The 16,092-nt window shown below is 34.8% G+C and overlaps 1 protein-coding gene across 1 annotated transcript; it reads left to right on the top strand.

The window, feature by feature from the left end:
* Positions 1-14,526: 14,526 nt before the first annotated feature.
* Positions 14,527-15,099, top strand: LOC134672256 (uncharacterized). Its single transcript, XM_063530154.1, has one exon. It carries the CDS (start codon positions 14,527-14,529, stop codon positions 15,097-15,099), a length of 573 nt encoding a protein of 190 aa, XP_063386224.1.
* The last annotated feature ends 993 nt before the right edge of the window (positions 15,100-16,092 follow it).

The raw sequence follows: 16,092 nt of genomic DNA, 5'->3' as shown, positions 1-16,092 counted from the left end.
GCTATCAGTTAAGTGGGCTAGGTTAGCACTGCAACCCTTACAGAAATTAATTACTACTAGAAAAGTGGGTTAGGTTAGGTTTAAACTGCGACCCTTACAGAAAAGAAATGCTACTAGAAAAGTGGGTTAGGTTAGGTTTGAACTGCGACCCTTACAGAAACGAAATGGTACTAGAAAGGTGGGTTAGGTTAGGTTTGAACTGTGACCCTTACAGAAACGAAATGCTACTAGAAAAGTGGGTTAGGTTAGGTTTGAACTGCGACCCATACAGAAACAATTGTGGTTACAATTTTGGTGGTCATTTACTATATTCGGGTGTACAATGATTATTTTGGAGTCATTTGCTTTAATAGGATAGCAAGATTTAAACATTTGGTTATAATTTTACATTAAAATGGAGTTCTAATTTTGGTGGTCATTTACTATTTTTGGGTTTACAATGATTATTTTGATGTCATTTTATTTAATAGCATATCACGATGTGAAAATTTGGTTATCAATGGACATTAAAATGGGGTTTGAAATTTGGTAATCATTTACAATTTTTGGGTTAATAATGATTAGTTTGGTGTCATTTCCTTTAATAGGATAGTAAAATGTAATAAAATTGGTAATCATTTCACATTAAAATGGTGTTATAATTTTGGTGATCATTTATTATTTTAGGGTGGTAAAGTACATTTTATTGGTATTAAATTTTATTAAATCTGGTGATCAGTTAAATAGCAGCCTTAAAAATATACCATTGTGGTAGTATTTATATCAATATACTACTGAAATTAAATACCTTCTTATATTCTTTAAGTGCTTTATTCGGAGTAAGGTTATGATATCTTTTAAGGAACTTGTAAATAATTATGATGTCAACATTTTTAATTAATAATAATAATATAATAATATTGGGCACATCTTACACAGATCAACCTAGCCCCAAACTAAGCAAAGCTTGTACTATGTGTGAGGTGGGACGTTGAATGAAACGACTTGCTTGGAGTATCGATCTATAATGTCTTAAATAACGTAATGTAAAAGCTTATATAGGGCTAACCTAAGGGAGTGTGAGTGTACGCGTAGCGCACCCACTACACCTCCATTCCTTGGGAAAAAAAAATAGATTACCGTATATAATATAATAAATTCAATAATCTATTTTTTTTTTAACCTGTATCATTCATGGTTCAAAAATACATATTTGTAATATTATATGATAAAAAATTTAAATAAGACATTAAGATAAGTAACACAAACAAAAAGTTCTTAATTTTGAATTCCTCAATATAAACTTTATTTTTTTTTTAGATAGGTACCTACTTATGTAAAATTAATAAAAGAAATATCTTATGTTTATGTAAGCTACTCTAGAATAGCTATCTAGCGTAAACATGATGATTACAATTTCAGCGTGAATAAGTACTTAATTTTATAATATAATCACTTAATTACAATTCGTGCTTTGATGACGAAACGAAACTTTTACATAACATTTATGTGTCTCTAATCTCTAAGATAATAATATTTAACAAATTAATTTTAAATTCACACAGAGAAATTCCATAATACTTATAAGAAAACATTTTTATAAGAAGTAAAAGTTCGAAAACCAATAATTAAAAAAATAGAAAGAATATACAATTTAAAAAAAATGTCCATGTTTATTATTTTACGTACGTAGTTTTTTTTTTCATTAATTTATCTTGTCATATCATGGTGCTTGCAAGCCTTTATTTTTAATTCATTTCATTTAGGTATACCTATTCACTAGTTTAACACGTCAGTACTTTTATCATTTACTTTTTTTTTACTAAATTATTTCATAAAGTGTGCATCTAAAGCGTGCATCTCTTTTACGGCAAGGGTACACAACGCATTTACATTTGTGGTCGGCCGACCTTATAATAATATATTTATTTATTTACTCAGGATACAAGGACATTTTTATTTTAAGCGCGCACACATACTATTTTTTATACTCATACAGGCAGTTCTTTTAACACATATCCTTTCATCATAACCTTCCATGTGTCCAAGGAGTCTCCACGATTGATACTCGATCGAATCATGGTCAGACTTCCAAGGATTCCGTGCCTGCCTTGTATCCTGGCTTACCCTTGCTAACCTAACCGCTCAAGGCCGCCTCTCGGGCCACCGAAGATGCGATAGGTATATATGTATATATTTATTTCTATTAATTTTCTTCCATATTTCACTCTCACAAAAGAACACATTCAAAAATCAACCACATAACACAACACCATGAAAACTTCCACATATAAGAATTTCAACAACTCTTAGTTGATCAGGCTAATCGTTATTTGAAAAACTTATCTGTTTCAGTTTACTCAAACACTACTAACGCACTCTAATACCAAACAAATCCATCTTCCAAATGAACCACCCTAAAACCAAACTTACGAATTATTTCACTTTCTAACTACGCAACCATTACACAACATTACTACATATAAACACACCGTTACAAACATTGTTACGAACCTTAAAATTCATCCCCTAAAATCCAACATTAAATCTTTACTTAAACGTACCAAATCCCAACTAACTCAATACAATTTCGTCTCTTACAGTACATACCATTCTAGATTTAAAAAAGTCATAGCCATAATTATACCTCTATAGTCATATCTTATTTGTTTTATATGTCAGATCCGTGTTTATAAAATGTCAAGTCCGATACATATGAATATTTAAGTATAAGTCACAAAATAAGAAAAACATGTTAAATTTCTACTAAAAGTTATAAACTATACCTAGGTAATAAGCTTAATCTTAGTATATAAACTTAGTATATCGTTAAAAGTGGGCTCTGTCTTTGTTATTAACAATAATATATGTATTACAGTAAAATTTAAGTGATCTAAATCGATGCACAATGTTACAATGTTTACTTTGAAATTTGATCTGAAATTACAAACGGCGCATACCAATCGTGGTAGCAACGTGACCAATGTGCTTTATACGGAAGTGATGACGGAATTACCTCTAAGTGTCTTGTGCAATGTATTCGGAATAATTTTAAAACAAAACCTTATGTACTTGTAACACTGAAATGAAATTGGACTAACATATTTGAAATTTAAAATTACAATTTAGATCAACATAATATAAAAAAGAATGGTTTGCTTTCATTAAAGAAAAAAAATGGCATTAAGAAATATAATATATGTAGCAAACTTTTAACCATATTGGTGTTTCGTCATCAAGCACACCTTATTAATTAGAACTATTTTCTATATAACTTTATGGTCATTAATATGGTCATACACATTAAAAAATCTTCACATTAAAATAACTATACTTGTCGCGGAATAGAATGGGAATCTTTGAATGGAAATATTTTAATTATAATATGTATGTGAACCAATTTTTCGTCTGGCGTGCCAATCCTTCTTATTTCTCCCAGCACCCATCATTCGGCCTCACGACACGAACAACGCCCAGCAGCATACCAACACCATCACTACGATATAAGTCCCGCATTGTTTTAAAACAAGTCCATTTTTATATTTGTCATTTTTACAGCCACTATTTTGTTAATTTCCACTTGTTTAATTATTTTTTATAATTCATAATAGTTTATTAATTGGAAACTTTCCAAAACGTACTCACGCATTTACCTATTTTTATATATATTTTCTAGTCATTTCTAAAGGGTAATTTATTTAGTCGAACGTATCTATTGGCACTTTTTTTAGTATAACACTATATTTATTTCTATTAAGTTCCACACCACACCAATTCACCAAAAATGTTCATAATATAGTCCGACGTATTTTTGATAATAATATTTGTTAAATTTGAAACTGTCCACTTTGCAGCACTGTCAAATTGTCAATATCACTGTTGTGTTAACATTTCGCTCACTTGTCAATTAAATAATTGATTTATTTTTATTTTTCGTCTTGATGTTTCTTCGTAATTGGCTGGCGCGGCGCGCCGCCAGTGCAGCACAAGGCCGCACTGGCAGGGTCGCCATGTGAGGTGGGACGTTGAATGAAACGACTTGCTTGGAGTATCGATCTATAATGTCTTAAATAACGTAATGTAAAAGCTTATATAGGGCTAACCTAAGGGAGTGTGAGTGTACGCGTAGCGCACCCACTACATATGGGTGCTAGGCGACGATATACATACTTATATAGATAAATACATACTTATATACATAGAAAACACCCATGACTCAGGAACAAATATTAGTGTTCATCACACAAATAAATGCCCTTACTGGGATTCGAACCCAGGACCATCGGCTTCGTAGACAGGGTCACTACCCACTAGGCCAGACCGGTCGTCATTGTTTTAACAAAATTGTTTTAACCAAGCATGTGCATAACAAAAAAGAAACATTATGTTTGGTATGGTAGACATTGTAGAAACTGTTAATTGGTATCACAAACGTGATGACATGTTAGCAAAACACGTGAATGCAAAATTTCTTAAAAATGGTGAATAAATGTTGCGTTAAAGGTTGTGGGAGTGAAAGAATTTCTAATTGTGGAATATTAATTTCTCGGGGAAAACACAATTATTACATTTTGCGATAAAAATACAAGACAACATTGTCATTTTATTAGGGTGACTATGATCTCAGCACGATGAGAGTCAGTGTTACACAATTCTTTTTACGTACTTAAGTAAGTTTATATAAATAGGTATGTATTTATTTCGGCATGTTTAAATTTGTAAAATGAGAGCCAATATAGAATAAATAATTGCCAAAATTGAAATCCAAAGTCCTTAAAATATTACAGACACATTTATGCATTGTTATAATAATAAAAAACACATTGATAGAGTCTGTGCGGAAAGAGAATTAGAGTTGTGGAATGTATTGGGCCCCATACATTCCACGACTCTTCTCTTTCCGCACAGACTCTAATAAAAGAAAAATAAAACTTTATCTTAATTTACTGACTTTTGGGACGATACCAGAAACGTTACTGGGAATTTACCCCAAGGCCTGTTCACTTCCTAAGAAAGTAATGTCCCCAAATAATTGCGCATGTCTGCGCCTGAAGCTTCTATGTGTGCGCTGGGCCCAGTTTTATAAAGTTACAAGTTACAAGTTTACAGGCGTTTACTGGCAACACTTGCTCCGTTTTTTACAATTTGCGTTTTATAAAAGTACTGTGTTACAATTTTACAGGTTACAGGTACAAGTGCCTGTAGCTCAACCATAGACGAAAATACGGGAGTTTTATAGTTTTAAACTCATAATCGAACTGGCGTTTTATAAAAAAAATGTAGATTACAAGTGTAGATTGGTACACTTGTAACAAAAACTTACATACGTCTTGAGTCCTGTAACAGCACAACAGCAGTTACTTGTAGACTCGTTTTCTGAGAGATTTTAAACTTTACTCTTTATTGTTAAGCACCAACGCCAACGATTGTGCCAGGGCATGCATACTTTTCCATGCACTGACCTTATCAGTTTTTGTTAATGTATCTGAAATATATAGTAAATAGGAAATAAAGTGACAATATGTTTGATATTGATTTTATTGACGATTCGTTTTATTTTATCTACTAGTGGTTAGGGAGGCGAGGTAGCTAAATGGCGTAATTCAACGGCGCCGTCGAGACCTATCAAAATCGAAAGATAAAATAATTTCGAAAAGAAAAGCTCGTATGGCAAAAACCATTTTAGCGGTGGGTTTGGCGTGTACGGTTTTTCAAAAATGTTAAAAAAAACAGTTACTTGGGCATTCTCGAGCGCGTCAGATATTCATACTACGTATGCCCCGAGTGCCTCTGATAACAACGGTATACTAATCTGCCGGTTTGCGTGGTGGGGGTAGGCATATAAAGTAGTCAAAAATGCAAAAAAAAAAATTTACTCGGGCGCGTCTGATTTTCGGAAGGGGTGTTAAGTAGGCCCCAAGGAAGCTTCCTTTAAAAAAACTGACGATTTCGGCGTGACGATAAGTTACGATGAATTTTTGAAAATGCAAAAAAAAAAAGTTTTTTTGAAATACTCGAGCGCGTCAGATTTTCATAGGGGAGGTTTATCTCGGTATCCTGAAAGCATATTTTTTTAATCTGACAAAAATGTTGGTGGGTTCTCTTAATCTGACCGATTTTATGATGCTTCAAGTCAAAAAGTTTTAACTTTGGACAAAAATGTAAAGAGACCTTTTTTGTGTAAAATAAAATTACCTTTTTTGTTTATTTAAACTTTTTTTTTGTAAAATGTATCGTTCGCGACTTATATGCCGCAACGCGTTCTTAGAAAGACGAAATGGCTCCTCCACACTTCCGGTCATGCGGAAACCGGCAGATTTTGTATTTTTAGTAAGTTTTAGATTATATTCTTCAAAATAAAAAATAAAAAAATCGCGCTCGAGAATACCGGATTAACGTTTTTTTTTTACAAGTTCGCGACCCTATAACTCGGCGGCGTCAAGGACTTATCGTCAGATTAGTTAAATTTAGTCTTTAAACACTAAAATCAACCCCCAATATCTTAATCTGACGCGCTCGAGTATTTCAGACTATCCATTTTTTTTTACTAATCTGATCGTCTATCCTAGGCGCGCGTCACTACATATAGAGCTAAATACTTTACAAGGTTGTTCTATTAGGTCTAAGGTATCTCTCATATCTTAAACTGCCACGCTCGAGTATTGCAAAAAATTCCCCTATTCGCCTCCCTAACTATAGGAAATGGAAAGGGATTATTGCCGATATTTGTCGTTGATTTATTAGCATTCGTCTCTTTATATAAGTATAGTGCATTCACATTATGGTAAAGTGTACTATTCATAATTTTCGATACACACCGTATTTATCTTTGAGCCGCTACCGAAACGATACATTTTAATGTAAGAATGTGAAAGAGTACCTACTTATTTACATGTTATTTACTTATTACGTAAATATTTCATTAAATCTAACTAAATCTGAATCTGAAAACGGCCCAAAAAGTATATCCTTGGCATGGAACGCCGCTCTCAACCACTCGATTTTTCCTTCATTTCTGGCCATTTTTCCAGTAATTAATATTTTACAGCAAACAAAAACACATAATTTAGTAGAGAACCGAGTATCTATGACACACGTTTTTTTAAAAATAGTGATGTCCTTCACACCTGTAGATTTCACATGTAATCGAGATTGACCGTGGTTCTTTACAACTGTAATTATTTATGTGTATTTATAAAACACCTGTAGCCGTTCACAGTGCATTACAGGTGCCTGTAGCCTGTACTCTTGTAACCTGTAACTTGTAACTTTATAAAACTGGGCCCAGTTTTATAAAGTTACAAGTTACAGGTTGGGCCCAGGTGCCTGTAGCCTGTACTCTTGTAACCTGTAACTTGTAACTTTATAAAACTGGGCCCTGGCCTCCGAGAAAAAGTTGCGAGTAATAAAAATAAAAACATTTTTCTACAGCAACATTGCTCCCAACTCTGATTTAGATTATCACGAATTTTATATACTATTAATCATAAAACGGAACTTAACCTCTTGGGGTTCAATGTCCTAATACTAGTACAAATTACCTCCAATGAAATTTAAATCTTAATGAAATGGAATAGAGTTTATTTTATTTTGTTTCGTTCGATTTTAAAACAAAACAAATTCAACTTTATTTTCTAATACCGTTGATTCAAATTCGATTGCCAATTTTCCTTGTATGGTGGGCCGCTAGAGGCTAAAACTTAATTACACGCGATTAAGTTTTATAATGAATATTTGCTTCCAACTGTCTTTATCAATTTTCATAAAATATATGGAGGGTAGGTACGTCTACCCACCATAATAAAAAAATATATTTGTCAATGACTCTGTCCAACTGCTGTGGTTAAAGTTCATAACGAAAATTTTATTTATTAAATCTTTAAATAATAAATACAACGTAGCGGTACTACCACTTAAGACTGTAAGTCTGTACCTACATGGATTACAGCAATGCACATAGAAAATGTGCTAAATGCGGAGCAACGGCTGTTGAAGCAGCCAGAGTGAAATTTACAGCTTTAGTGGGTTCAAAAGGAACCGAGTCATAACACTCATAACGCATCTGGAAAGCGTATTAATTAACCGTGAAGAAATGTATGAATACAAGTTGGAAATCTGTGTAAAATGCCGTGTGTAAAGTGTAGTGTATCTGTGTGTAAAGTGTAATAGGTAGGCATGCCTAATGTTATTTGTATAATACTGAAAATTTTGTGAATTCGCTTTATTAATGTCTATTTTTTTATTAAGTTGCCAGTTGCCAGCTTTCAGTGTATATTTCTATGTATATGTAAAGCATTTTTTAATAAATACTATAATGTTATAAACATAAACATGCCTTTTATTTAAATCTATTTTGATAATACCACAAACAAGGGTTTATTTACAATCATCTTTCATATATTTCGTGATATGAAGATAAAAAATATGTTTATCAACAGAATTACTATATACCTATAATACCAATACCCGCCAGGCTAAACCGGTTGTCAACTTTAGTGTTTGGTACACAACGAAGGCGCTACTAGTATAAACGTATAAACGTTTGGGGACATTTTTTTGTATGGAGTTACCGTTCTTCTCCTAGTGAGTATTATATTCTTTGATTTACCCTCTTTGGAAAATTTACTAGGAACGGCACATCACTAGTTTCTTCCATTTCACGACCCTTATCTTTTCGCACATATGGCCTAGCACCGTGAACACCGAAGTTCGCAAATTACAGGCATCATTCTCTTTTACTCCTATAAATTAGTAATTACAGTGACATAGAAAGATGCTCGCAATTCGTAAACTTCGGTGTCTATGCTCCAGTGACAAGCGTCCTAGTCAAAAACTATTCAAACGGGCGTAGCGGACCCACGCGACCTTGAGGCAGTGGCGGATTTGCCCTAAGCCCGTACTCGGCCCGTAGTAGGCCCGGGCCTAGGGCGGCTAGATATTTTGGGCGGCAGTCTATATTATGGGTGCTGAGAAAGGGGCGGCTTTGGGGCCTAAGGCGGTAAAGACTGTAATTCCCCAACTGTCCTGAGAGCCTACCCCGAACCACTTTCGACATGTTGCCTCTTTGTCGCGCTTGTAAATTCGTGTGTAAGTGTGACAGAGAGGCAACACATCGAACATGGTTCGCAGTAGACCATTCTGTCAGCATATCTGTCTCTCTATCTCTCTCACTCATACCTGTGTTCTTGACAGACGTTACGGCGGACCACCTTCCTGACGATCGACCAAGTTCGTGGTCCAGTACCTACGCCTTCTAGTAACAGCTTTTCTTCTTCTTCAGTCGGTCCCTCAATACTGAGGATCGTGACATCATCTCCTTCTGCTGAAGACCAGTGGCCTATTTTATAAATTTACAAGTTACAATTTACAAGCGGAAGTCTCTTTCCAACCCTATGTGTTAGAACGAGACTTCCGCTTGTAAATTGTAACTTGTAGCTTTATAAAATAGGCCACAGGTTCCTCCATGTAGTTCTGTTCCCCGCCAAGCGCATGGCCTCTTGCAGTTTTAATTGCATAGGTGCCGTAATTTGAGCACACCATTTAGATCAGCTTTTGGAACAACTAAATTAAGTACCTAAGGTTGTGTGAAGAGTTTTACAGATGAGAAAAAAAAACTATATCCATCCCTTTTTTGACGAAAAGACAGTATGATTTCTATTAAAAATATATCAATGCACGAAGAAGAAAAGATTCTGGCCAAACTATATACTCAATGTTATCCTAATATCCCACATAAATATGACGTATGGTCACCCTAATTAGAAAGAGATGCAACGGCCCACCTTGACTTCTCATGTGGACACAATTTTTGGCCAATGTCCACCATCCAGTTTACTCTCTACGTCCGTGATGTTTACGGATATGGCATAGATATAATATACTTAAAGATTACGTATAAGCGAGCTGTCACTGTAACCACTAACAATCTAACTCCACCTTGCTGTAGCCATGTCGATAACGTCATATCGATAAACTGTCGACATATCTTGCAATTTTAATTTTACTTCAAAGGTTCAACGATAAGTACTTACCTAAAATGAACAAAAACGCTTTTATTCTTTATTGTGGTTATCAGATCACAATTTTATCGTCACGCTCCAGCAGGGAACCAAGGGAAAGTTCAGATATTTAATTAAAACACATGAATACCTACTAAAATATATGTTCCGCAATAATTGAATTATTTTATTATATTCTAATATATTCATTACCATTAGCATTTCAATTATGTTTATGTTTAGCGAAGATATTGAAGCTTCAATTAATCGCTATTTCGTTCCGCTGTGTAGCGTTTATCGATATATAACATGATTAAAATCGACTTTTGTCTGTTCACTTTGACGGCGCAGCAACTAGTATCACTTCTCTCTCCTCGCTCTTTTAAAAAATGCCCTTTGTCAAAAAAGGACAACCATACTGTTGACAAGATGAACTTCAAAATCAAAGTGTTGCCAATTTTTGATGCATCCAGGCTGTGTATGTGTGCGTAAAAACGTGTATGTGTGCTCTTTTAGGGATGTCAAAAGCATGAAACGATATCGAAATAGGTCACACGAACGAACACGACGGCGGCCGAAGGCAAAATGTCCCGAGCAACAGTTTGCACCGGTTTTTATACCCTATGCGGGGTAGGGTAGACTTGGTATTGCCAACAATACCTACTAAAATATGTGTTCCGCAATAATTGAATTATTTTATTGTAATATAATATATTTATTATTCATTAGCATTTCAATTATGTTTATGTTTAACGACGATATTGAAGCTTCAATCAATAGCTATTTCGTTCCGCTGTGTAGCGTTTATCGATATATAACATGATTAAAATCGACTTTTCACATCCCTAAAAGAGCACACATACACGTTTTTACGCAGCCATACACAGCCTGGATGCACCAAAAAAGGTAACACTTTGATTTGAAGTTCATCTTGTCAACAGTATGGTTGTCCTTTTTTGACAAATGACATTTTTAAAAGAGCGAGGAGAGAGAAGTGATACTAGTTGCTGCGCCGTCAAAGTGAACACAAAACGTTGGTTGGAGCCTTGACAAAAGTGGTTACAGTGACAGCTCACTGAGACGTAATCTTTAAATATAATATATCTATGGAACAGACAATGTTGGGGCCTTGGTATTTTTGTTTCGTACTTGCAACACCGTATTTTCCTGGAATTTCAGTTTTCGACGATTGAATTGCATTTCGTTTGTGAAACAAACTACAAAGATTATTTCTAACATTTTAACTTTTCGTGGAATCTGGAGAATAAAGTACTTAATAATTGACCTACCTACCCTCAAGTCGATCGGCCACGTAAGTATATTTAATTTAGTTATAAGTACCTACCACAAGGTCCACAAAGTGCACAAAAGATAAAGAACCTGGACGCAGCTTAGAAATAGGAGTTTGTCAGCAGCAAATATTACATTACATACCTCATATTGTCATATTACACTATTTTAAATATTTCACTCGTCAATAAGTTTCATGATATTCAAATATTTTCATTTGCAGATGTCAATAGTTACTTAAATTAATTGCATCGAGCTATCTACTTCGTAACAAGATGACTACTGTAGGGTAAGTACCTAATCTTTCCGTATGTTTTATGTCTTAGGTACCTGACCAATTTCGTTAGCCCAATTTTTTGAACCAATAAGTTGTTATCTTTTAGTAACGTATGGGCAGGGGTGCGAAACTCCTGACTTCGACCAAACTCGGCTCCGCTCGGCTCAGCATTGCTCCGAGCAATTATTGGGGTTGACACAACTTGACGTCCCTTTGCGTGCACGACCACAGATAAGATAATGGCTTGAATTTTGACAACCCTAAATAGCTGACATGATTCGACCCTGAACCGCTGTCAAACTTCGGTTTTATAGGAAGTTTCTTTTCTGTACCGGCAGTACTATTATTTATTCTGTGGTATGGTATCCTACGCCTACACAAATTGGTCGGCCTAAAGCCCCGGGATTTTATTCTATTCTATTCTGAACGCATCCAACGGCAAAACTCTAAGCCCCCATTCCCACGGGCGCTTATACAACGCGCGTTAAAAAGCGTTTGAATGACACAAATTGGATACATGTGTAAACGACAGCGGTGGCGCTTTTTATCAAGCGTTGTTGGATTTTCGACTTTAACACATTTACTGCCCCCAACGCACATATGCGTTCACCGTCATACAAGTTTGTTCCTGTGTCCAATTCGTTCCGTGAATGCATTAAGCTTTGGTCGATCGAATTTAGAGTGCGGACAGATTCAAGCTCTTTTTTAACGCGCGTTGAAAAAGCTTTTGAATGACACAAATGGATACATATGTATTTATTCACATTATTAATTCGCGCGGTGGCGCTTTTTATCAAGCGTTGTTGGATTTTCGACTTTAAGCCTTGGTCGTTAAATCGAATTTAGAGTGTGGACAGATTCAACCGCTTTTTTAACGCGCGTTAAAAAAGCTCTCGTGCGAATGGGGGCTAAATACCAAAAATAAACCGTTTACGTTTATAAAGCAAAATAGAAAACCTCGCAACTCCCGTCCGGCATTTTGTAAAAAGAAATATACCTTGTATCCCCCCCCCCCCCCCCCCCCGCCACACTGGGCTCAAATTCAGCTCTCATTGAGATAGAAACTGAATTAACTTGAAGTTTTGACTATGCAGCAGGGATGTTGCGAATATTCGCATCCGCTTCCGCATCCGTTGAACATCCGCATCATTTTCAACATCCGCATCTGCATCTGCATTCGCATAAAATCGATGCGGAGTATCCGCATGATGCGGATGTCGACCAAGTCGGTAACAGGAACGTATTAGTGGCGGCGCTGGCGGCGTAAGTGCTAGGTAATTTCGTCATTATATACATATAAAGAAATTGTCTAGATCCCGAAAAGTCGGCCAAGTTACTGATTATTAAATAAAACGCACCTATATTCTTGCTCAAATACTAAACGAAAAACCGAAAGGTTTTTTTTAATAAAAAATGCTAAAAATATAATATTTGACGTTTTTTAAGTACCAAATCTTGACATCCGCATCCGCATCCGCATCCGCGGATGTGAGCCTTTAAATATCCGCATCCACATCCGCGGATGTGAGCCTTTAAATATCCGCATCCGCATCCGCGGATGTCAAAAAATCTGCAACCTTTGAAGTTTAGACGATATGGAATGAAAAAAACCATAATATCCTCGCAGATGGTTATACTAAGAATTATTTGTGATTTTTTGGCATACTGCATATATCCGACACGGATGCCTTTTTTTATCATTAGGATTGTTTCTATGGAAAAAACAAAAAACCTAAGTCAACATTTAAAGGTTTTTTGATTGAAATGGCTTTTAATGAATCAATACTGGATTGTTATGCTAACTTATTAATTTCAGTCGATTAGCCTTGAAAATAGTAGCTTAAAAAAATGTATGGAGCAGGAAAAAACATATCTTGATTTCTTTCCTTTCAAAATTTTGGACTATGCAAGAGAAGAAAAACATTGACAAAACTTAATATTTCTTAATTTGCAACTTTTTATTTTTTTTTCTCCCTAATTACCTTGTTCAGATTCAAAGATTATCCTCTACTTTTACGGATTTTTTTAGCAAAACTCTTAACTCCCGATTGATTAGCTTACTGGTTCTATACTGCAAAACGTAATTCAAGACCAAAAAAAGTAAGACAGTGTTGCCACTGCAATAACTTGTTTGTAAAATAGTAAGTTCGTTTTGATAAATAATCACGCTAAGATAATTTTTTTATTAGTAATTTTACTCCTACGATTTAAAAAAGTACTTTTATTTATTTATTTTTACGTAAATACAAGACGCGCTAGTAAAAAGTGGCAATATTGTCTTACTTTTTTGATCTTGAATTACGGTTTGCAGTTTAGGTGATTTAAAAAAATAGGTTTTAACTATCTGACGGCTAAATTTAACTTCACATTATGTAAAAAAAATACTAAGCAAGTTTTCATGCAAAATTTTTGGTAATGAAGTTTTTTCTGCCACCTGTAAAATTTGGTTAGATTGAGTTAAGTAAGAGGTTTGCGATTTAGGCTGACGACATGTTATTAAAATGTTGAAAAAGTAGGTACTTATATACTCTATTCTTTTATTTAGCTTATAAAATAAATCTGTTTACCTGCGACCTGTAGTTGTTTGTCTCTGTTTTACTGTGTAAACAATGTAAAGGTAGGTGTATAACAGCAAAACTGGACACATAACAGTCATCATCACAGTACAACTTTACCTATTTTTTTTACAGCGTTTCAGATAAAAGAGTGGGTTCTTCTGCCTTAAAGATTGTCCTCTCAATGACTTGCACAGTTGAATCTGAAGCCAACTGGGATCCATCCTGCATTAATAATTTGGCTAAGGTCAAATTTAGAGTCAGTGCCAAATTGATAGAGGGTAAAATTACATTTTCTGTCAGTTTCTCTTCAGCAAAACATGATTTGGCTAAAGATAAAAGTGTCAAAATAAATGTACAAAGCAAAGGTTTGAAATATTCTGCATTGAATATTGATGTATCTAATGATTGGTCTACATTCCAAGAAATGGGATTTAAGCAACCATATGATGGAGGCAATCAATTCTTTGCTACAATAAGCATTGTTGTTACTGCATATGAGTGTAAGAAGGAAATGGTGCTTTCAAAATTATATGCTGACAGCGACTTCACTGACTTCCATCTGGCAACATCTGATGGATCTGTACCAGTCCACAAGGCATACATGGCTGCTCACAGCGACGTGTTTAAAGCTATGTTGAACAACGAGTGGAAAGAAACAGTCAATGGTGAAATAACAATGAAAGGAGTCACTGTTAAGACACTTCAACAGCTAAAGGAATACATGTATTTGGGCATAGTGCCTGAGGATGGACTCCGTCCATTGCTTTTGATCGCCAGGTGCTACCTTATGGAAGATTTAGAGAAACATTGCATTAGAAAGCTAGCTGAGAATGTTACAGGGGAAAACCTATTCTCACTTCTTGAATTTGCATGTGACAACAATATTCCAGAACTATCATTTGCTATGCTAGTGATGACTGAAAATGTTGATATCAATAAAGCAGCTGCAAATTTAACACGTGTTATGGATAGTCAAAAGGCAAAAGAATCTCAATAGTAACTTTTCTTTATTAGGGAACCATTGACTTAAGGGAAAGTGGGCCCAAGTTGATTTGATGTATTATCAATACAATTTTCTATTTTGACTTAAAAAATATTCTGAATTATTTGTCATTGTTATATTAGCTGAAATTTCAAACTAGTGACAATTGAATCAATTGCAAACAGTTACACACACGTTACACATAAATTTGCCTACTAGTACAAATTTCTGTTTATGAATGGATGTATTATCAAGCCATTTCCGTCAGTAGAAAAATGCGGCAATTTGAAAAATTGTTTGATCGGCTACAGGTTCCTATATTATTATTTTATTTGGTATTAAATTGTTAAATCTAATCATGGATAAATAAGTAAGCTCCTCCATGAAAAGATAAAAACCCATTTATAATATAATTTTAGCAAACTTTGCGAAAACTTACGTAATATGATTTAAACTTAAGAGCCCATCAACGTGCACATTATAGCGCCACTGCTAAATAATCGTGATTACTTAAATTTAACTAAAGATATTGAAAAAAGGAGGCCGCTACGTAGGTACTGTATTTTGTATTTAAGTACTTTTTGAATACATCAAACTAGTTTTTATGTTGCTGGATTCGTCGAACTAAAACAACATAAAAACTAGTTTGATGTATTCAAAAGGTACTGAAATACACAATACCTACAGTACGTAGCGGCCCCCTTTTTTAAATACCTGTCGTATAGAACCGTCTCGCGATTTGGGCCATGGTGCGTCCATTAATGAATCGCATACAAGGCCTGTTCACTTCCTAAGAAAGTTATGTCCCCAAATAATTGCGCATGTCTGCGCCTGAAGCTTCTATGTGTGCGTTGGCCTCCGAGAAAAAGTTGCGAGTAATAAAAATAAAAACATTTTTCTACAGCAACATTGCTCCCAACTCTGATTTAGAAAATCACAAAATTTATATATTATTAATCATAAAACGGAACTTAAAACTTAATTACACGCGATTAAGTTTTATAATGA

The sequence above is a fragment of the Cydia fagiglandana genome, chromosome 16 (genome assembly GCF_963556715.1).
Source record: "Cydia fagiglandana chromosome 16, ilCydFagi1.1, whole genome shotgun sequence".
Classification (NCBI taxonomy): domain Eukaryota; kingdom Metazoa; phylum Arthropoda; class Insecta; order Lepidoptera; family Tortricidae; genus Cydia; species Cydia fagiglandana.
This window is presented reverse-complemented; position numbering and strand designations above follow the sequence as displayed.